The sequence below is a fragment of the Manis javanica genome, chromosome X, assembly GCF_040802235.1.
Source record: "Manis javanica isolate MJ-LG chromosome X, MJ_LKY, whole genome shotgun sequence".
Classification (NCBI taxonomy): domain Eukaryota; kingdom Metazoa; phylum Chordata; class Mammalia; order Pholidota; family Manidae; genus Manis; species Manis javanica.
Window position 1 is genome coordinate 100,184,650 of NC_133174.1, and position 23,055 is coordinate 100,207,704.

At 41.0% G+C, this 23,055-nt stretch overlaps 1 protein-coding gene across 1 annotated transcript in view; it reads right to left on the reverse strand.

The window, feature by feature from the left end:
* Positions 1-9,172: 9,172 nt before the first annotated feature.
* Positions 9,173-23,055, reverse strand: part of GUCY2F (guanylate cyclase 2F, retinal) — a 77,606-nt gene continuing 63,723 nt past the window's right edge. Inside the window, 6 exon segments of the mRNA XM_036991438.2 lie at positions 9,173-9,257; positions 9,346-9,434; positions 14,886-14,980; positions 18,926-18,976; positions 18,979-19,023; positions 23,022-23,029. Of these exon segments, the coding sequence (XP_036847333.2) occupies positions 9,173-9,257; positions 9,346-9,434; positions 14,886-14,980; positions 18,926-18,976; positions 18,979-19,023; positions 23,022-23,029 (373 nt within the window).

A 23,055-nucleotide genomic window follows, 5' to 3' on the forward strand; every position in this document is an offset into this window, starting at 1 on the left:
AACATTCATTTCTAGAAAGTTCTTCCTTATGTTGACCTTTTCTCCAGCTTCCATCATTTGATCCAGATTCTATCTCCTGAGGCCAAATACAATAAAGTGAAACCCTGCTCTCCATGGTATCCTTTTACATTTATCAAGAGAGCTATCATGCCCCTGACCCGAGTCTTTTAGTCTCCACTTCTCTTGGCGAAGTATTACAATTCCTAAAATTGGTTTCCCTCCATGCCTCAAGAGAAAGCCATAGTACAGCATAACTGGATTCTTTTCAATGAATGAATGGGAAATATTTTTGCTATCAAAGGTCAGTGGCCATCAAGAAAAAACAGTTAACCAGCAATGGCATAATAAAAATGTGGTGTGACTTATCTCTTTGGAATTTTATGATGGAGGGGAATATAAAAACACTACTGCTTTTCAGATTAAAAACAAGGTATTTAACCTCAATTTAATAAACACAACAAATACAAAATATACTTTGTTTTTATAATGGCTAATTAAATTATGTATACATTATTTTATAGATATATATGTAGAGAGAGAGAGAAGGGTGATAGGATGTAGACAGGTGTATGGGAACACAGGAAAAACATTAAGTAAAAAAGGAAAAGAGATGAAAATGCACAGAGGAATGATACATACACAGAAAGTCATAGAAACATTTATTCAGTCAACAAGTATTTATTGAGTTCCTTTTATATGTGTCAGGCATTATTTGAAGTACAAAGATGAATTAAACATGGTTCTTGCCCTCAAGAAGCTTATAACATTTATTTTTTTCTCTAGATCAGAGTATAGTAGAGACAACAAGTAAGTATACAAATAGCTATAAAACAAGTTAATATTATATAAACATTAAAAGAGTATAGGTAAAGTCATTATAGGAATTCAGAAAAAGGGACATATCACTAGAAGGAACAAGGAAGACATATGGAGGAAGTGATGTTTGACTAGACTTTGAAGGATGGGTAAAATTTAGACCTATGTGGTGGCAGGCAAGGAAGGAATTCCAGGTAGAGGGAAAAGCATGAATAAAGGCATGCAATCAGAAAAGGTCAAGGGAAAGAGCAAGTAATAAGTTTGGGCTAGAACATAAACTTTAAGGAGAATAGAGAAAGCTATGTTGGAACCTAACTAAGGAATTTATAAAAATAGAGAAACATTAAAATTTCGGGAAGAGGAGGATTACAAGACCTAAACTTTAATCCTAGAAAAGTACACTGAAATACAGACATAGATTTTCACATAGAGGGAAATATTATACTTCTCTGGAGTAACATGACCATCTTATGACACTCTTTTTGGAAAACTATCACTGCAAACCATTATAGCAGAGTTGCACTTTCAAATTATAGACATAAATGGGAATATTTTATGTTAATATTTGTCCTGTGGTTTCAGTGATTAAGTCAACCCAAATCCATCAATGGGGCAGGTTCTCCAGACTCACAACCATCCCAACAAATTTACTTTAACCCTAGATTTCTCCTGGACCAAGAGAGATCCAAAAGAACAAGCAGGTCTTTATTCTTAACCACACCAAAATACCCCAATGAAGTTAATATACTGCCACTTACAAAGAACCTAGCTCCATTAACTAGTCCCCTAGAAGGCTCCAAGCAATTGCTGGAGCAATTGATTTTCCTTTGATCTCTCATTCCATGAGAAGTTTACTTGGGACTATTCCACATGATGGGCTCAATCATCCCTGAAGTAGCTGGAATCAGTGAGTGCAGGGGTGGGGAAATCCCTCTCCTGCCAGCCTATTCCACTAGGTGCACATCTATACCTACATCTCAGATTTCACGGCTCTGGAGGAGAGAGGTGGTTTCAACAATAGTAATCAGAATTATTATCTTGCTTTGAAATTTGCAGGCTGAGATCCCCCGTGATTTCCCTCACTATGTCTTGGAGCTCTTATTTGAATGATGCGCACAGTGAAAATATTCCTAAGATGTTCTCTGAAGTTGGGCCTCTTCTCAGGTATTTCTGAAACTTTAATTCTGTAAACAGAATTAAGGTCATGTGCCATAAACTATTAATGAATCCATAGGGCTGGGAAGAATTGGAGGTTTGTTTTCCATCCACTTGGGCCAAATCAATTTAGGAATACATACGGCTATGGATGAGATTCTGTCTGCATGGTAAAGGTGATTTAGTGAGGAATCTCCCATCTTTTCTCTGTCTCTCTCTGGACTGTTATGTCACTACGGTCACCTAGTTCAAAATACCCTAAACCAAAGTACTCCTGCCAAGCTTGTGCCCATCCATACAGTTAAGGGTCTTACTCCACGATCTCTAAGAAGTGTTCCTGATGTCAAGGGTTGTTCTTGATAACTCAGATCTCTTTTTGACCTTGGTAAGAGCTTTTCCTCTTCTACTCACTAGACGGTGACTTTAAGAAAATGGCTTCTCCTTTCTGGACCCTAATATCATTTTCCACATTTCCACAGAGTTGATGGTCTCCAAGGCCCTGCCATGTCTATGATTCTGGGTACATATTCATTTGCTTGGAATTAGGTCGGCTTTGAAAAATCTTCAGTGGCATCTGGAGCCACTCAAATGTGCAGTGAGCCAAAGTGAGGCTATAGATGAATAGTTGCCTCTGCTTTAAGTGCCTCTTTGAAAAAGATCCGCTATTGCTTGGCCTGTAGCAAATCCAAACTGAAAAAGAAGTAAGATAGGGATTTTACAAACCACTTCAGAGAAACCCAAACAACACACACAAATAACAGACACTTTGTGTTTTTTTTAAAGGTCATTTGTCTCTGTGTCTGTGGTCTCTCTATCCATCATCTTGACCTGAGGAGATGGCATGGACCAGAGAAAGGGTGAGAGAGAATTCTACTGCACAGATTCCATTATTTTAATGGGCTAGAAGCAACCAGGCAGATGGCAAATGTGCTCGATTAGGTCAACCAGCTTTGGATGGAGAAGAGGATAAAATGGTCAGTCCATTGCAGCCTTTCCTATAATTAATGCTTGCTTGATTCAACTGAGTTGTTAAGTTACATCCAACTGTTTGATGACACATAGATGTGACCACCCAGTGCATGAAGTATTACTATTTGGCTGTTTGCCGCCTCCCACTCCTTGCAAGCTGATTCCACTTGGATTAAGGACAAGAATGTGATGAGATGAGTAGCCTGGCAATAAAGTTGTTTATACAAAGTCTAAGACAAGGTAGGCAGAATGGGAGTCCTTGGAACACTTCTTGGTAGAGTAGCTTTATATAGTAAATGGAGTAACAGCCTTTTGATGCGGCAGATAACCATCTGCTCTCTGCTCCTGCTTAGCTATGCCAAGTGAAATAAGGAACAAGTGGATCATGGAAAGCTGCCCACAATCGAAACAGATTCAGCCTCCACCACCAAAAATATAAGTAACACTACCAGCAATAAAATAAAAGTAAAATGGACTCATTTGGGAATCAGCTAACTTTAGGTATTCTTTGGCTGGGTGGATGTTACAACAGCATGCAATAATCTATGAAGTGAACCCAAACAGGAAGGATAAAATGCAATAAAGGATCTGAGGGAATTTTGAGCAATTTTAATTTCCTATGGGCCTTCACGTGTTTTGTAAAAATTTTCTGTGATGAGCATGCATTGGTGTTGAGATCACTAAGAAAAAAATCTAAAAGGAATTAAATAATCACCCATGGGATGACCATTTTGTTAAGTTATATTTATAAAGTATAGTGAAACCCCGAAGAAGTAGAACCCAACTTGCAGTTCTTTAGCATTTGGCTTTCTTTTTCCAATAATCCATTTTGAGAAGAGGCAAATCACAAGAAAATATGCAGATATAAGAGGTGTGATGAAATGAATTTAAATCTCTTTTTGAAAATATTGTTCAAATTGTTTTCCAAATATTTTGTTTTGTACAAGGAACATAAGTGACTTAGGAAAGAAGCTGTGAAAAAAATCATTTTGGTCCCTCTTAACCACCAACTCAAGCCACTGTGCTAGTAGCAGCAGGCAAATAGAGAAATAATTTGTTGTAAGAATCAGGCTACACTCTACTAAAATAAGTCAAATGGTACATGGGAGTACCAAAGATAATTAAAATGCTAAGTCAAATTGAAGAAAGTTTAATTTAGTAATGCCTTAATGAAAAAGAATCCAAGAAAGTATGGAATGGATTTAGATGAGAGCTCATGACAGAATTGAGCAAAGGAAGATGTGATCCCAAACAAGACAGTATTAGGAGGCTAGACAAGGTAGGCTTGGTTGACATGCTGGACTGCAGAAATACCAAAAAGGGAAATAGCAGACAGGATCAGACACAGAGCCTGGCATCACCCTCAGTGGGTCTTGTTCAGTAAAAGACTTTGGCTGGGCAGTTTTGCAGGCCTAGCTCTGGGGCTGCAGTTCCTGGGCTATATTGGGGACAATCCTGTTCCATGGAGCCCCTAGCTGCAGTGCCATCCCTTCCCTTGCCCCCAGTGATTCTTCCATATCCTAGAGGGCAATGCCATCTCATCTAAAAGAAGCCAAGTCCTGTTTTGAGTTGGTTCATTTCTTTGAAATTTCCCTTAGGCCTTGCTTCTATCCAGAAGTCTTAAAAGCTCACTTTTGACTGCGACCTTGCCACAAGTAGAGGCTATTTCATGTCTCCTTCTCCTCTGCCATGTCTAGAAAAACAAATTAAAAACTCTGATCAAGGAGGTTGAAAGGCAACTTCAGGCTTTTCTGCATCCTCTTGAACAGAGTCAGCACAGTAAACAGACCACCTGAGGCTGAGAGAATTGAGGTTCTGTGATCAGTCCAAGGACGTTTGGACTGAAGGTAGGGGGAAAACTGTTGGGAAGAGCTTTTGACTCTAAGCTCAGATTCAGGGTGAGTTGATAATGAAAAAGTTAAATATTAGTAAGAAAATTATCAAATTATACCCTAAGCATTTTTCTTTAAAGAGGCTTGTTCTAAAAGAATGAACTGCTTTACTGGCTGATATGTTTGGGTTCCGCTGTTTTAATAGATTATTTTTTACAATAAAAGGGAGGACTAGCTTGCTTAACTATTTTAAATATGCCTGTGACTCCAGCCTTTTTGCTTTGCTCCATGTGACTATGGCAAACCACTTCCAGTAACTGTTTGAAAGTAGAATCTGGAAAACTAAAAGCATAAAGTAAAAACAAATGTTCAAAATGATTTATTTTAGCGGTAGGGGTAAAGGCTTGAAAGGCAGGGTGGGCAGAGGAAGGAAAAGAAAGTACAAAACTTCAAGGGAATTGATCAAATCAGTCCACTCCTTCAATGTCTTTTACCCTGACAATCTCTCCTACATCTCTTCTGTCATGCTCAGAATATGACCCTGAGGCCCAGTGAGATACTCACCTATCAGGCAAGGACAGTTCAGTTGTGTTGCCTAGATTCTGTTTATTGAGACAGGAAAAGAGACCATGACAGCTTTGGAAAGATTTTGAATACTAAGCAATAAGAAAATAAAGGAACTTCTTCTTAGCCTTCAGTTATCCAAACAACACAATTAACCAGACTCTTCTCCTCCCCTCTATTCCTTATGCATTCCAGGCAACTGAGGTCACAGTGGACTGGGATTCAGATGTATGTTTGCTAGATTTTTTTCCTGGCACTAATCTCATAGTATCTGAGTTATAAATTACGCTCATTAAATACCTTCTAGAGATTCAATTGAAAAAGAAAACAAAGTGCCTCCTACTTTTTTTCTGTGAAAATAGAGACCTTCTTATCTTAGTCCAAGTTAGGCCTGCTGTTTCAGAATGACTAAAGTTGGAGGTAGCTCTCTACCCTTCCTTAAGATTACATCCATTGCAGTTTACATTAAATGGGCTTTGGGTGATAGATGTGTAATGAGCAAAGTTTATTAAAGTTACTTCCCAGGGACCCCCTTACATTTGAATTAGGCTTGAATAACCCAGGAGACTGGTCATCCTCAGAGGTACAGTCATTCACTAATTCTTTGCCCAGGTGGAACAATTTGTTGAACTGGAAAGAGCTTGTCCTTTGCCTCACCCAGGGAAGAGTCCAGCCTTTGTTCCTCTGTAGAAGAATGAAGAAACACTAAGACTGCCTTCTGCATCCTGGGCCCTTCATGAGATTGCTGTATGAATGATTCCAAGCCCCACAATATCACTGCACTTCACCGACAGCCATCAAATTGCTAAACTTCCCTGGATCACTGACCAGAGAAACACTATTCCATTTGTCAGTTTTGCCTAAGTAGCTATTGCCATTTATGAGAGTTTTTACACATTTAACAAAAAAGGGGGCATGTTAACATACAGGTAATCTTTAACTTACTGATGATATGTATCCGAAACATTTATACGTAAATGATTTGGAATTTGGAATCCAAATTCCATAGAAACTAGGTTATATATGTGGTGGTTAGGTTTCTAGGCTGGTCCGCAAAGGCTGATTTAGCCCACATGGAGCAGAGTTAATATTAAAGATCTGGCGGGGGTCCTAGGTTCTGAGAGCAGAAGGAAAAGTACGTTTTCTTCCAATCTTTGGGTCCAAGGAAACCAAAAGCAAAGATTTAAAAGTGGGGGGATCTAAACTGACTTTACACCCTCATCCTTGTTTCCACCCTTCTCTCATCTCCCAGGGATCCATGGCTCTTGTGTGGCTCCAAGCTTTCCACTGTAACCGTCCATTGTTCAAAACTTCCTTCCAACTTCCTCATTTCTCCTTGTCTCAATCAAAATGAAACTTCCAAGTCTTCCTGAATATCTAGCTCAGTTCATCTGCATTGTGATATGAGTGATTAATTGCCCCTTACCCTCCAAAAGGTACATTTTTTATTGAAAGAAGACACTTCTGAACTTCAAATGAACTGCAATTAGTGAAATTTTAGGGAAAGTAATCAGATGAAGTGATAATCTTTTGGAAGGTTTGGGAAGTGGTGGATATTTGGGGACATGGGGAAGAAGCTGCTAGGCAGACAGCAGGGCCCTGTCTGAGAGGCAGCCCCTGTTTGCCAAAGGTCTACCCCTTCTCACAGTATCTTTCTTTCCACCCTAACTCCACAGCACTTTCAAAAGATTTCAAGTTTTGCCCCAACAGTCCCCATGATGGTGGCAATGGGTGAGAGACATTCATGGGTGTGAGGAAAATGGAAGTTCCTATGGCCAGGATCCTCACCTGAACCTAAACTACTTGATGATGTGACTGGCCTACTGCTAGGCTACTGCTTCCATACCCATAGGCAATAAGTTATTACTGATAGAGTCACTATATAAAGAGCTCTGCCCAGGATTTGGTAGAGCAGGAGGTGGTGGATTACTGACCTGTGGACTGCTAGACGCAGATGTGATTCTAGTGCTCGACTTATCACCAGGAGAATAAAGCTGGGTATGAACCCTTTTACCCCAACGTTCCATTGTCATTTCTTGGTCTCACCAAATCCATAGTGAACTTGCCCAGGGCTGGAACCCACTGGCAAGACAATGGGTGTTATGGGTCTTTCATAAATAGGGGCTATGTCATGAAGAGTCAGTCTGAAAATTTACAAGAAGTTGGAAATATTCTGGAATAGGTGATGTTACTGGATGACATTGGCATAGGACATTAAATGAGAGATAAAGGAGATGTCTAGGAGCTCTTTGATTTAGGTCATGCTTTCTGAAATCTGTCAAGGGTGATCTTGAGGATTTTTGTGATTAGCACAGCCTATTAAGGCCATTGCGGTCAGCTAAGAAGCTGATTAAAGCACAGGTGCAAATTAAGTCACGATCAAATCAAATCCAGTTTGGGGCCAATTGGCATCAATCTGTTCCATTATACCCACAGCCCACAGAAGCTTGGCCTCTGTCAAGGGGTTCCAGATGAGTGAGTATAAATCACCTCAGCCACATCCATCCACAGTGCTAGGAAAGTGCTCCCAAGCACACAACCAGTGATGGTGAGTCAGCTGCAGTGTCTCCTGCTGCAAACTCCAGTACATTCCTAGGAATGGATAGGTTCTTGTACAGTGCCTCCAATGCCTACACCACACTGCCAAAGGGAAAACCCTACCAGAGACTGAGACTGATGGTTTTTCTGTGTGTTTCCTTCTCCACAAGAAGGAATGTTCCTAGAAATTGGAGGAATGTGTGTCCCAGCTGCTTATCTGCTTGTATTGGTCAATAGGGAAGAATAGGGCCAGGCCATATGTGGCAGAGGGTGGTGCAGAAGGCTATAAGGGAAGCAACATGCTCAGTACAGAAGCCTTTCTAAAGCATGAATGTTATGACTCAGAGAGAGTATCTGATAGTCACATAAATGAAGACACACTGGATTTTCTTAGGAGAGAAATAGTCATGAAAAGCTGAGAAAGTCAACAGAGGCTAATGGAAAAATAGCAAGTATATGGATGCCTTCAGTAGCTGCTGCTAGAATTGTGATTATTCTGGACCATGCTAAAAAACACAAGGGAGCAGGAGTGTGTGGAGATGCCCTAATGTTTACCTGAAGATCTTGTGATTTCCAAGGGTATGTGGAGAGAGTAATGGGTCTTAGGGCCTAAGTGTCCATGAAAGAGAGAATAAGAAAGCAAGATAAGGAAGATAATAAATACTAACAGGAGCCCAAGGAGGCACTAGGTTCCTCAGAGATAAATATGTGGGAAGAATTCTTGATAATTAGGCTGTTGTTGCTGCTTCAGAATCATACCACTCTAGGAGGGGAGGAGGGATAGCAGTCAAGGAGTAGTCTTATTTTGGTTGGCAATGCCAAGGGATTGGGCAGGACCTCCGGAGGAAATGATATAAGCATCCCTTCAGAGTCAGTCCTGCCAAAAGATCCTGGGAAAAGGGGGTCATCATAATATTGCTCATTTGCTTAGGTAGATGTGAGTCTCTAAAGACCTGGGGCAGCTTATTATGTGGCCCAGGTGCTGGGCAATGAAAGAAACAGGAGCACCTGCCTGATAACTGGATAATAAGGCTAGCCTTGTTAACATTCAAATGTGTTATCAGTACAGGAGGCAAGGGTCTCTCCTGCCAGGGCAACTGACCTTCCCCAGATGCAGATCACTCTGCAATGGCCTCCCCAGAAGGTTTTTGCACAACTCAGTGGAGCTTGGAAATTCACCAGCTCCATCACACTCTGCCAACAGTGTGTAGGCTGAGACTGGTACCCATGCCAAAGGGAGCCCCAGCTATTAAAAGTCTGGCAAGCTCTTGTGCTCTGCTTTCCTGCTCACCATTACCTTATGGCTTGTTTCTTACCAGCTGCCTTTCTGCTGTTCTTTGGAAGGCTGCGATCTCTACTGGTTGCCTGCCATGGCCCACTTGCCTGCAGGGCAGGGGAGACACAAAAATAGTAAAGACAGCATGGCAAGCAGGACATAGGAAGACTCAAATTAAGTGTGAACTCCACTTACCCATTTTTACCCACTGGTGGGGACACAGGAAGTGGCTTTGTGAAGCCTTTTTTTCCAACCAGCCAGAAGTTCTCTTCAGTGCCTTTGCCCTTATTATAGAAAATACAGGAAATCTTAAGCATGCTATATAACCAATTTTCCTAAAGAAGTCCTTCCAGTCAATAGGGTACAAGCATTACATTTGGCTCAGAAATTGCCTCTGCTTTCCCCTTGTCACTACTCCCTGGAGTCTTCTTTCCTACAGAGCTTCCTTGCCATATATACCTGAGGCTCAGGTAAGCTCCACAAGCTGCCACAGTAGCCAGATGAAAAGTGGACACCATTTCAAGCTGTCATGCAGATGTTTTGTCTACCCGCCACCATGCAGCTCCATCTTTGAGAATGTTTGGCTTCATAGCAACCAAACATCTGGATGCTCAGTTGAAGATTTTCTTTGTCATTTTTCCCCTGATCTTTTAGCACTAGGCAACCCATTTTCTTTTGTATCTAGAGTACATACTTTGAGAGTGTGCCTCCCCCAAACACCCCGCCATCCAACAGCTCTCACAAAGCCGAAAAAGGAAATAGAAATGGAAGACAGGCTGTGCAACTTTGTTTTCAAGCCCAGGGCATCATGGCTGCTTTGAGAGGTCTGCAGAGTTCTTTCCCTCCTGCCGAAGAATTCTTACAGGTAGAAAGAGACCTCAGGAACACCTCCATCTACTGCCCAGTTAGTTGTTTGTCAAGAGCCCTAAGTCTGAGAAGGGAAAGGGAGCATAAACTCAAGCTGGTCACCCCAGAGCCTGAGTGATGACCTCAGAGGAGACGAGTTTTCTGCGTTTTCTCTGCTCTCCCATCTTTCCTCTTCTCAATGTGTTTCTCTCTCATCCTTTTAATTCTCTTTGTCAGTCTTCTCATTTCCTCCAATCCATAAGAAAAAAAATGTGTTTACTAAGACTGAGAAAAGTAATGGGATGTGTTTCCAACCCATTAATCTCAAATATGGTCTCACCCTCGGCAGATCTCATTTGGAAGAGTTCTAAATTGTTTAACTTAGAAATTCCAATTAGGTTTGCCCCTTTAAATATCAAATCCACTGTTCTCTATTCTACATCACTATATATTTATCCCTTAACAATAATGACAACCATAATAATAATTAGCACATATAATTGAAGAATCGCAAAGCATTTTACAAGTATTTGGTTCAAGGCTCTGAACAAGTTCTCCATGACGCAAGTAGGAAGAGAATTACCACCACAGCAGCATAACCTCCATTAACTGACAACCAACTCACCCTAAACCTCAAATAGTTGGACTCTTTGGGGCCACTCTGTTTTCAGGAGAGGTGAACAACTTGAGACTTTACTCAAATCACTCATTCTTACATTTATTCCACCCTTGCTGTACCAGGGCTGGGAACACAGTGATAGCTATTTCTTTTTGTCACAGAACCTAGTGCAGCGTGTTCTGCAGAACAGTCAAGTAAATAATCAGATTGTTCCATTTACTGGAATTCTCAACCCTTGAGCACTTAGAACACTCAAGGTATCATTGGATCTCATTTTGGTAAAACATACTCTTAAAGCTCAACCTGGGAATGAAGATTTAATAATATGGGTAACTGTTGAGCCATTGTGTGGTATATTTGAAACCAATATAGGATTGTATATCAATGATACTTGAATTTAAAAAAAGAACTCAACCCTCAGCCATATTTGACTGTTTGTCTGGAGATCTAGAGTCTACCAAGACAACATGTCAATCCTCACAGGAGCTTTGTAGATGCCAGGATTTTCCAGATATTTGGGTGCATCCTGGGACACTCTGGAATGCCAAAACCTATGGTTGAAAAAGATGATGGGAGTGTCATGGACTCAGGCAAGCTTCCAAATCAGAGCATGTAGGGGAGCTCCAGGGGCTCTCTGAGGTTCTGGAGCCCATCCAGGAGAATTCTTAGAATCCTAGCTGTGTTTACCCACCCTACTTCCAAAATTCTTCTGAAGGGAGAGTGAGAGGTAAAACAAGCATGCAACAACTAAAGCCTAAAGCAAACTCCTTGATTCAGTATCAGTCCCTAGGCAGTCCCAGAGACCCTCCAAATAATTGCATCTTACTCTGGCCTGACACCTTTAAGACACTTTGGCATCTCCTGTCTTATTTAATTCTCACCAAAAGTCTGGAAAGTAGGTTCATTATTAACATCACTCTGCAAATAGAGACACTGAGGTTCATGGAGATTAAATGACTTGTCAATAAGCAGGCATAGCAGGGACTTATACCAACTCCTCACTAGAGTCCAAATTTTATGTGTTTTTTTACTATGACTTTGCTGCTTTATAAATTGAGATATGATTGACATACAACATTATGTTAGTTTCAGGTGTGCATTATATTGGTTTCAGGTGTACACCATAGTTTGTATATATTGTGAAATTATCACCACAATAAATCTAGTTAACATCTTAGATGCCATATTTTAAATGCTCTTCCCTCCACACTGTTATAGCTTTTCTCACATGCTGGAATCAAGGGGCAGGTCTAGAGGCCAAAACACAACTGTTGAGAATTTTAAAGCTTGTGATTAATGAGTTGTCCGATAATCACAGGTCAGAAGAGGCCTGTATGTGGATAAATGGAAGCACAGAGAAGACAAAATTACTTGTCCAGTATCACACATTGACACATTGAGTCCTTGATGGGACAAGAATTACAGAGCAGACTTTATGACCTTCATGACTGTGTCAGCACCTCATTGTTTCTTAGCTCAATTACTGGTTTGTGTGTGTGTGTGTGTGTGTGTGTGTGTGTGTGCACATGCTTGCACATATTCATGCATGTGTGTGTCAGGGGTTGAGTGTAGGGGTGGAAGAAGTTGGGGAAAAGGGAGAAATCACAAACAAAGCAAGTCTACTGCTTAGAAGCCTGATACTCAAATGCTATTTAACCCTAGAATGCAGAGACAAGGTCAAAAAGTCTTCACCTCTGGCAAAGACAACATAAACTGGTTGAGAACAACCATTTGGGAAAGTCTTTTCAGAATGTAAATCTACCTAAGAGGCTCTGGTAAATACAACCAATGAACCTAGATATATACAAAGTCTCGGGCAAAGAACTTCAAATTTGTCTAGAAAATGGTAACTGAAACAGGACTCATATAGGAGAAGAGGTAATGAGATGAGTTATCACCAGACCATTAGGAAAGAAATATTTTAAAAAGCAGAATTTACCATTTAAGCACTGATGATTTGTCAGCAATATAGTACAGGAGGGGGTTGAAATGGCAGCAGGACAGCACCCCAGAGAGGCCTAGTCCTCCCCCAAGCTCATCTCTAAATGAATCCTCCCGCAAGCTGTCTCAGTTTCCTCATTGTGGTCCCTATCTTTGTACCACCCAGTTACTCACTGCTCTGTTTTCTTCGCTTATCCAATCCAATGCACATCTTTGATTCCACTAGGAGAAACAACTTGAAGTGTCATCACTACAATAAAGGAGATGGGATGGGGCAGGGGCCTGGGGGAGTTATTATTTTTACTGGATCCAATCTTTGAGCCCAAGAGAAGAGGCTCCGATGGAGGAATTTCAAACATCAGCCAGCTAGAACAGATGATGTCTTTAGCCATCATCTTTGACAGCACACCTGTCTAGCCATCAAATGTAGTCCTCCTGACCCATGTACTAGAGCGATTCTTGCTTTCCAGCAGCACAAAGTGGATGAGAGGTGGAAATCCTAAATCGGAATTTCTGAATTGTGCTGCTGATGTGGTCTTGTTGGGGATATACTGCATGCTCCCAAGGAACAAGGAATCCCCTGTCTCCCAGTAATACCCAGTACCTACCTCTGGTGGGGAGGTATACAGAGGCAGAAAAGATCTCCCCTCCTCTCCCTTCCTTTCTTTGGATCTTACTTCCTGTCCTCTTCCTTCTTCTCATTTCCCTTCCTTCCCCTTTCTTCTTTCTCAATATCTCCCTCTCAATCTCTTGTCCTCAGGAAGCCCCTGCCACCCCAATAACTAAGGTCTGAGCCTTAGGGGAAACCTCTCTCTACTTCTTCCTCCAACTTGCTAGAGCATGTTCCCAGATTCCCTGAGGTGGGGGACACCGTGACGCTGCAATGGGTCCTTTGGAAGGAGTCCTGTTTTTATACTTGAAACACCCAAAGAAGAGACTGCTCCTGACTGGACTTTGAGGGGCACTAAAAACCATGGGGGTGAGGGCATATTTTTCCTTTTCAGTTTCAAAAGTGGCATCTCTTCAGATCCTCAGCTTTTAAATGAGGGAACCTATGCCCAGCAGTACAGAGCGGAAAGTGCTTCAGGAAACCCAGCTGCCTTTGTCCTCCTCTGCTGAGAAATGACAGAATGTATAGAGGGATCACAAAAGCCTTGGGTGATTTGATTCACTGTCCAAGGAATATTTCCACCCACGTCATCTCACAGATCTTTCCACAGAGGTGGGAAAGGAACCTCTGTCCGCTTATAAATGCCTCATCCCACCTGCTGGGTGATATTAAGGTTCTTTTAGAGGGGACAAACTAGAACTAACTAGAAAAAAAATTGATCAACTAGAAGCAGGCCTTCTAACCTTTAACTTCTGAAATCCTTTTACATGTAAATTGCCACCATTTGGGGAAGGTATGCCAATGACAGAAACAAATTATGGACCACTCAGTGCCCAGGTTTTGCTCTGCCCAAGAATAATCACTGAGGAAATAATGTGCATGCACAATGGGATCATACAAAGGGTACTGATTGCCAAGTCAGGCTTCCTGGGTTTTGATCCTGCTATCAATTGACTGTGTGATCCTGACCAAATGACTTCACCACTCTGGACTTTGGTACTTCATCTAAAAATGAAGGAGTTAGATCAGATCTCTGGAATCTCTTACAACTGGTACAGCCAGGGGCTCTCGGGTCATCCAGGGGAAGGTGAAAAGAATCCAGTAGAAATAGAACATATTTTTTTTAAAGAAAAAGGAAAAGTGTTCTGACCCCAAATCCCAGATCAAGTGATAGTCCTAGCAGAAAGAAAAGGTGCTACAAATGTTTGTCCTTCATAGGAACTGACTTTATCCTTCCTAGTTCTTGCAGAAAGACATGAAGCCTCTCTGTAAACAAGGGTCAATGGTGTGGATGAAAAGTCAGAAAGGGTAGCTGCTGAGCCGGCAAATAGAGACCCAAACTCCTCCCCAGTACTGTAGCTTATTGAACAATGTCTGGCACTGCCGAAGAGTAAATAAAATGGAAGTTAGAAAATGTAAATAATAATGCAGCTCATTGGAAAGCCAAATTCCAGGCAATTTTTTAGGAGAGAAGGATGCAATTTGTAGTCTAAAAAATGCAGAAGGTGTTTTAACAATCCTCCTGACTGCAGCTGTAGTTTGAAGAAAAGAAAACCAAGGCAAAAGGAAATAGTCTTTTGGGAACTGCAGATGGAGCTGGAAATTCTGCCCAAATTATGGCTTAGTCTCAGACACCCAGGTAAATTTCAGCAGACCATGACCTCTCCAGAAGCAGGTGGGTACAAGTGGTTTCATTCAAATAACAAAAGGACATTATACCCTGAGCTCTGTCCTTCCTTGAAGCTCCACTTCATGGCCCTCATTCAGAGCTCGAAGAATTGTCACTGTGCTGTGACTGACACGAATGTGATAAACTGTAAAAGAAAGAGAGGCATGACTTTGGAGCCTTTGGGATAAAACTAATGAGAAAATATTAATGTAATAAATGCCCCCACTTCTAAATGAACTAGACCCTAAGCAAAGTCCCCAAGAGCGAGTTTTAGTTAGGGTTTCATGGGAGGATGGGGCGGGGAGTGCTGGTCTTCCTCACCAGGCCCAAATAAGGTGAGAGCTGTAGCACCTATCAGCCTCCTAGACACCATCTCAGAGGAAAGCCCATGCTAGAGAAAGGTATTAATTTAACTGAAGGGTTGAGGTGAAGAAACCAGTAACCACTACTGTGATCTCAACTGAAACATGACCTCTTCTGAGAGAAGTTAGCCTTGAGGAGCCTCTCTCACAGGCTGCTGCCAGGGTTGAACTCCCAAGGTTTACATCTCCTACTTAAGAGAAAAAAAGGGTGTCTTTTCCATATACATCCATAGTTCTATCTTTCAATATTGCTGTACTTAAAAAGAAACATCGGTTGGCCGACAGGCACATGAAAAGATGCTCCACATCGCTAATCATCAGAGAAATGCAAATTAAAACCACAATGAGATATCACCTCACACCAGTAAGGATGGCCAACATCCAAAAGACAAACAACAAATGCTGGGAAGGATGTGGAGAAAGGTGAACCCTCTTCACAGGTGGTGGGAATGTAAGCTAGTTCAACCATTGTGGAAAGCAGTACAGAGGTCCCTCAAAAAACTAGAAATAGAAATACCATTTGACCCAGGAATTCCACTCCTAGGAATTTACTCTAAGAATGCAACAGCCCAGATTCAAAAAGACACATGCACCCCTGTTTATCATAGCACTATTTGCAATAGCCAAGATATGGAAGCAACCTAAGTGTCCATTAGTAGATGAATGGATAAAGAAGAGGTAGTACATATACACAAGGGAATACTATTCAGCCATAAAAAGAAAACAAATCCTACCATTTACAACAACATGGATGGAGCTGGAAGGTATTATGCTCAGTGAAATAAGCTAAGTGGAGAAAGAGAAATACACAAGGGAATACTATTCAGCCATAAAAAGAAAACAAATCCTACCATTTACAACAACATGGATGGAGCCAGAGGTTATTATGCTCAGTGAAACAAGCCAGGTAGAGAAAGATAAGTACCACATGACTTCCCTCATTTGTGGAGTATAAAAACAAAGCAAAACTGAAGGAACAAAATAGCAGCAGACTCACAGACTCCAAGAAATGACTAGTGGTTACCAAATGGGGAGGGGTTGGGGAGTGTGCATGGGGAGGGAGAGGGGGATTAAGGGACACTATGACTCACAATTACAATATACATAGGTCTTCACAGAGAAGACAAGTAACATTTTACTACACTGATAGACAGTGACTGCAGTAGGTGGGGTGAGGACTTAATATTGGTGAATGTTGAAACCACAGTGGTGTTCATGTGAAACCTTCATAAGATTGTATATCAATAATACTTTAATAAAAAACAAAACAAAACAAAATGAAACATCAGTGGGAAATGTCCCAAGATTGCTGTCAACATCTTTTGGAACCTGTACATTTATAGCTGCCCTTTGAGTGAGTGCATCGAGCTGTGTACACACATGAACGTATTATTTTCCATTTAATGATCTTAACCTGGGATAAGAGCTCTACATAGGGAACTACAACTGAAAATTTTATTTAGAAATTAAGTGTAATTCTTTGGTGGAGAACAATCATTTATTAACTGAGGTAGGATTCTTGACCTTTCTGAAAACTGTCATTCTATGAAATAAGACCATGTTCAAGTTGAGTCTGAACAACAAGTCCCAGACTTATTCTCACACACAGTTGAGAAAGTAATTCTTTTAGAAGCTAAGTACAATCTAAACAGGAAGCCATGGCTGAAAAGAATTGCAAGAAATTTCTGCTATGTGTACTCATAGTGACTTTCTTTCTCTTGACACCTCAGTACTGTTTGTATCTTCATCACAAACTCATGGTCACCCAAAACCTCTGTTGAGAAAGGGCTGTCCCATTCCTAAACATCACATGTTCACCTGGTGTGTCCCTAGCCAGCCCTATTTGTGCCATTCCACTAGCATGGCTTGTCAGGGAGCCTTACACTAGTGGGGAGCACACAGCTGAAAAGCATGAGATAGCTCATTCCAGCCACCATCCAATTGTGTGGCAAGGAGGACCCTCCAGGGCTGGGTCACTTGTCACTTCCCTTAGATTCAACAGGGCACAAAGGACATACTCATGAAATTGATTTTTTGATAGACCTGTGACATGTACTGGTCTCATGTCCACCATGAAGCCACCTCTTTACATATTGTCAATCAGGTGTGGAGTTTAAAGCCACATTTTAGCAATAGTCATTAGCTTCTAGAAACATGTTAGTGCACACTAAAAGCTCCTTTTAGTGCACAGACCACATGTGTATGATTCTTTGTATCCCTCACAATGTCTTCCTTGTGCTTATGTAATCAGTGCTTAATAAACACCTGCTGTGCATGATTCACTCAGTTTTCTTCTTCCTATCTGATCCCTGGACAAGGTGCTGCCTGATTCTGAAAATTCAATTTCTTCTCTCAGCTATTTCCAATGTGAAATGTTTAGAGTTTCCCTGGTGGAGACCAGAATATGACTTTGGTCTTCTACAAGCTCCCGTCAGCCCAGAGTACTGTGCCAACTCTGCATGGCGGTTCCATTATCAATTTCACTTCCTCTTGCATTGCACTTCAAGAGCAAAGTCATATGCATGCCGCAGTTCCTGGATGACTACTTCCATGGCCGCTGCTGTGTCTGTAGAGTTTGAAGACTTTCCCAGATGTCAGAAAATTTATTCTAACAACAGCTTCTAAGTTCTGTGCTCCTCCTTAATCATGGTTGCACAGGCTAGATTGACTAAGACTGGACCCATTGTGCAAGCCTGTTTCTGCACATGAGTGATGAGGACTGGGGTCAGACAGGGCACCACCCACTGTGATATAGGCCACCATATCATCAGGGACTAGTTTGTGTATGTTGTTGAAGTCTGCAAATACCTTTTCTTGCCTAGTAGCTGCCAGATCCAGGACTGCTACAGGCTTACCTGTTTTTTTTTTTTAAGTAGAAAAATCCATGAAAACTGCATATAGAACCTATTGTTCTTTATGCTTTTCCCATACTAGCATGGACAAATCACTTTGTTCAACCATGATATAGGTAGGTCACCTTGTGATGTTGCCATTGCCTTAGTAGTGGCACTAAATAACCAAGAAAGAGGTGCCAGCAACAAAAAAAAAATGGCATAATGGTTTATACAGTTTTCTTCTCAAAGAAGGGGAGAATAAATGATATCTTTGATTCCATGCCTGTTTTGATAGAAGTTAAGGGTTTTATATACAGGCAAGTTGGAATTAATTATTTCAGAATTACAAGCTCCTCGGTTTGAGGGATTATTGCAACTAAATTCTAGGGGGCTAATTGATGAACCCAGAACTCTTGGGGTCCTAACTAGTTCAAAAAGAAGACTAAAGCAGCAAATAGCATCCAGGCTGGGAGGCAGCTGGCTCTGGGTTTATTTCCATAAACTAGTTGTAAACCTAAAAATGTCAGTCCCCTACCTATTTATTTTTTCAACATGATTACCCCCAAACCCACTAGGCTGGCCAATTTTTTCCTTTATCCAAAGGATTTTTTTTAGTTGTTTTGATCAAATCAACTGGCTGTTTCAGTGTCACTTAGCTAACAGCTTCATTCTAGAACAAGAAAGTTACGTGTTCAATCCAACATCACCCCCTACTGGTTTGCCATTAGAGACCAAGAGATATGTGTGTTAAATCTCTTTATCTTCTCAAATTATCTTTTATTTTCTTTTAAAACATTAAAACATCATGTACCCTGTTATTTTTCCCTTCCCTTGAGGAACAATCACCTTCTCAACACCAGAAGGTGACCATCCCATCTATCCCTCTGTAGGTACTCATGTACCCTGTTCATTGTATCTGAGAAGCTGTGTTCACAGTGTCTCCAAACAGTATCTAGGCATAGTGAGGCTCACCACTCCAGCAACAACGGACCGTATAGAGTAGCAGGTGGTGTGATTGCAGTCAACAGGTATGCTTCTGATCCTAATTAGAAGAACACTGCCAGGGGAAGGAATGTAACTACACAAAAGAATAATGCTGACACCAAATAGCCCTGGGAATCTGAAGGATGTCTTATAATGAGTAATGAACTCTTTGCCCTACAAGAAAGCAAGTTTATAATGATGCAGACATGACTCCCTTCTGATTTATACCTCTATTCCAAGTAACAGCTACACCCAAATGTTTCTATCTGTCAACAGGGACAGATAAGCATTAAACCCAAACCAGAAGGGCCTGGGCAGGGACTCAGTATCCAAGCACAATTGTCGCAAGGAAAAATGTGACTTCTTTGTTGTTCCTTAGGTTTGGAAGGAGGGATCACATAGAGCTATCTGTCCCCCAGACTGTGTCTATCAAGAGAACTATTGTTAACACAGTCGGAACATCTGAAAAGAAGTAGAATTGACTTTCGATCATTTGTGTTAAGGACATGGAAGAACAGTAGCTATAGATCACCCAAGAATATTTTCTATTTGCTCTCAGAATGGCTTTTATTGTTACATTTCACTATGCTGTGTTAGGTGTTCAGAGTGGACATTACTTGAAAAAATCTTCAGCAGCCATAGTGAAAACAGAGTTCAGGAGTGTCAAGAAAGTTCTCCACCTTTACCTTTCTGGTCTCTGCTCTATTTCTATCTGAAAAAATGTTCAGCATTATCTTTTTGCTATTTCCTGAGTTAGAGAAAGTAACTGTTTTTGCTTTAAAAAAGTTTTTTCTGAAGCTTAATTTTTAAGAATCAAAATACATAAGAGCTACAAAACATATGGTTCTCTTTTTAATTCATTTCTCACCCATTCAGAAGCATTCATTGAGCACTGAGCTAAGTTCCAAGAGGAATAAAAAAACATGGTCTCAGTTCTCCAGCAGTTTATGGTCTAATTGAAGAGATTACCAAACAGGAAGCAATTAAGCAACAACTCAAGACAATGGACGGTTGAGTTGAGATAAATGCTACTGGCAGAAATACTATAATAGTTTAGAAAATGGAGGAGGGGTTGCTTATTAGGACCTGGTTCAGTCAAGAAGGATCCCATGGAGAAGGTAAGATTTCATTTAGATCTTGATAGGTGTGTAGGATTTGAATAGGAGAAAAGGGACACAAATCAAAGGTTTGTGGTTGGGATTGAGCATGGAACTGGAGGAAAGTCTTAGAGAAAGCAGTCTGCCTAGTATAGGTGGCTAAGGAGAAACTGGAGACAAGGGTGGATATTGGGTTGTACAAGATGGAGGACCTTGAACCACTAGAGAATTTTGACCAGCGAACTACATGATGAAATAAATATTCTTTTCATTTTCTCAAGCCAGTGTATAGAATGCACTGAAAGGGGAGAAAGTAAAACCTGTTAGGTGACTGTTTCCCTAATCTAAGCACAAAGTTGTGTGGTCTAGAAAGGAGGTGATGATCTGGAGGGGGAGCACACAAAGGGGAGATAAAAGAGCACCATCATACCCTAAGAATGCAGCAGCCCAGTTTGAAAAAGACATATGCACTCCTATGTTTATCACAGTACTATTTACAATAACCAAGAAATGGAAGCAACCTCAGTGTCCATCAGTAGATGAATGGATAAAGAAGATGTGGTACATATACGCAATGGAATATTATTCAGCCATAAGAAGAAAACAAATCCTACCATTTGCAACAACATGGATGGAGCTAGAGGGTATTATGCTCAGTGAAATAAACCAGGTGGAAAAAGACAAGTATCAAATGATTTCACTCATCTGTGGAGTATAAGAACAAAGCAAAAACTGAAGGAACAAAACAGCAGTAGACTCACAGAACCCAAGAATGGACTAACAGTTACCAAAGGGAAAGGGACTGGGGAGGATGGGTGGGAAGGGAGGGACAAGGGAGAAAAGGGGCATTATGATTAGCACACATAATGTAGGAGGCGGGGGGCATGGGGAGGGCAGTAGAACACAGAGAAGACAAGTAGTGATTCTATAGAATCTTACTACGCTGATGGACAGTGACCATAATGGGGTATGTGGGGGGGACTTGATAATGGGGGGAGTCTAGTAACCATAATGTTGCTCATGTAATTGTAGATTAAATGATACCAAAATAAATAAATAAAAATGAAAAAAATGAAAAAATAAAAAGAGCAACATCATGAAAAGAGAACCAATAGACTTGTTGGCTGTCTGATTGACAACCATGAGGAAATTGGCATGGGTTTATGAGCTGATGCTGGTTTGCAGGAAAAGATGACTTGAAGTTTTAGATAACTTGAATTTGAAGTAATGGTGAAGCATACAAGAACATATATGCTTAGAGAGGTTGGAGATACAAAACTGAAGCACACATAGAGATTGGGGCTTTTCTTTAAAAAGAACACCAGCTGTGTGCTAATTATTTGGGATACAAACATGAGTAAGATATGGTTCCTGCCATCAAGGAGCTTAGAGTCTAATGAAAGGACAAAAAAGCAAACACAGGTTATGCTGGTGACTATGAGAAGGCTGGATAGAAAGAAACAAGAGTAGCAGCAAGAAGATTGTTAGTGCAATAATCCAAGCCAGAGATGCTGGTGGCCTAGATTCAAGGAGAGCCAAGAAGAGACAAGAGAGATTCAAGAAATCCTTAAAATGTAAATTATTCAAGACTTAGTAACTGGTTGAATGGTGAAGGTCAGGATGAGGGAAGATTCAAGGAGGATGACCCCCAAGATTAAGTGGAATAACTAGGCAAGTGATGGTACCAACTAAAGTAGAAAAAAATAAAAAGGAGGAGGAGGAAGTTTATGTGTGGGAAGAAAATAATTCTGTTTGGATGTGTTGAGTCTGAGGTCCATGTGGAACATTCAGGTGGACATGTCAGCAGCAAGTATGATATACAAGGCTGAAGCTTAAGGAAGAAGATATGCGCTGACATTGTGGAGTTGGAAGTCATCAACATACAAGTGGTAGTTAAACCATAGACGTGAATGAGATCACCCAGAAGAGTATACCAAGGGAGAAAAACAGTGGATGAAGGACAGAACCCTGGGGAATATCAGATTCAGGGTCAGATAGAGACAGAAGAGATTGTCAGACAGTGGTAGACAATGAAAGCGAGGTTGGAGTGGGTTGAGAAATGAATTCGAGGTCAGAATGTGCAGAGAGCATCAAGACCACAACTCAAAGCTTTGCAGAAAATGTTTGAGCAGCCACAGCTGTAGAATAGGAATTCCTAACTGAGCCAGTAAATGAAGTGGCAAAGAAGCATTCAGAGAGTGAGAAGCATGTCCCTCAGAAACTAACTGAGGGAGGATTGTCAAGAGTATCAAATGTTGCAGAGAGAAGGGCAAATGAGGACTGGGAAAAGTTTTGAGGGCTGAAGCCAGATTGCAAAGGGGCTGAAGAGGAAGTGGGCAGTGAAGAAATGGCACAGTCAGCATCAATCATTCTTCTAACAAATGTGGTAGGAAAGGGATGAAAAGGAAAGAAAAGGAGCCTAGGAAAGCAAAGCAAAGATAAAGAGGAGGGGAGAGGAGAGGGAAGCAAGAGGGGCTAGTAGGTGAGATATTTGTGACATCAAGTGAGATACCTCTCAAGATACCTGTGAATGTGTGAAGATAGATGGGAAAGCTACAAAGAAGGGGAGATCCTGAAGATATTCAAGCAAGTGGGGAGTAGTGTAGGGAAAAAATACTTCAGGAGCTGAGATTTCAACTAATTAAATTACCCTAATTACAATATATTCATGTTGATCTTGTATCATAGTCAAACACAGAAATGTTGGCTTTAAAAAGAAAGGTAGACTGAAAGAGCTTAGTACCTAGCATAAGGTCTGCTGCCTACCAGAGGAGTGCAGGTGGTAGGAACAGAGTAAACTTGGGTAGGCATAGAAGAAATATGCACCCTGGACACTTGGCTATCCAGCCAACAGTAATCAGACACCTGCTACTCTCTTCCTACTTTTCTAGTCTTCTCTTGAGGCCCATGGGAATGTCTTCTCTTACTTCAGCTGGTTGCTGT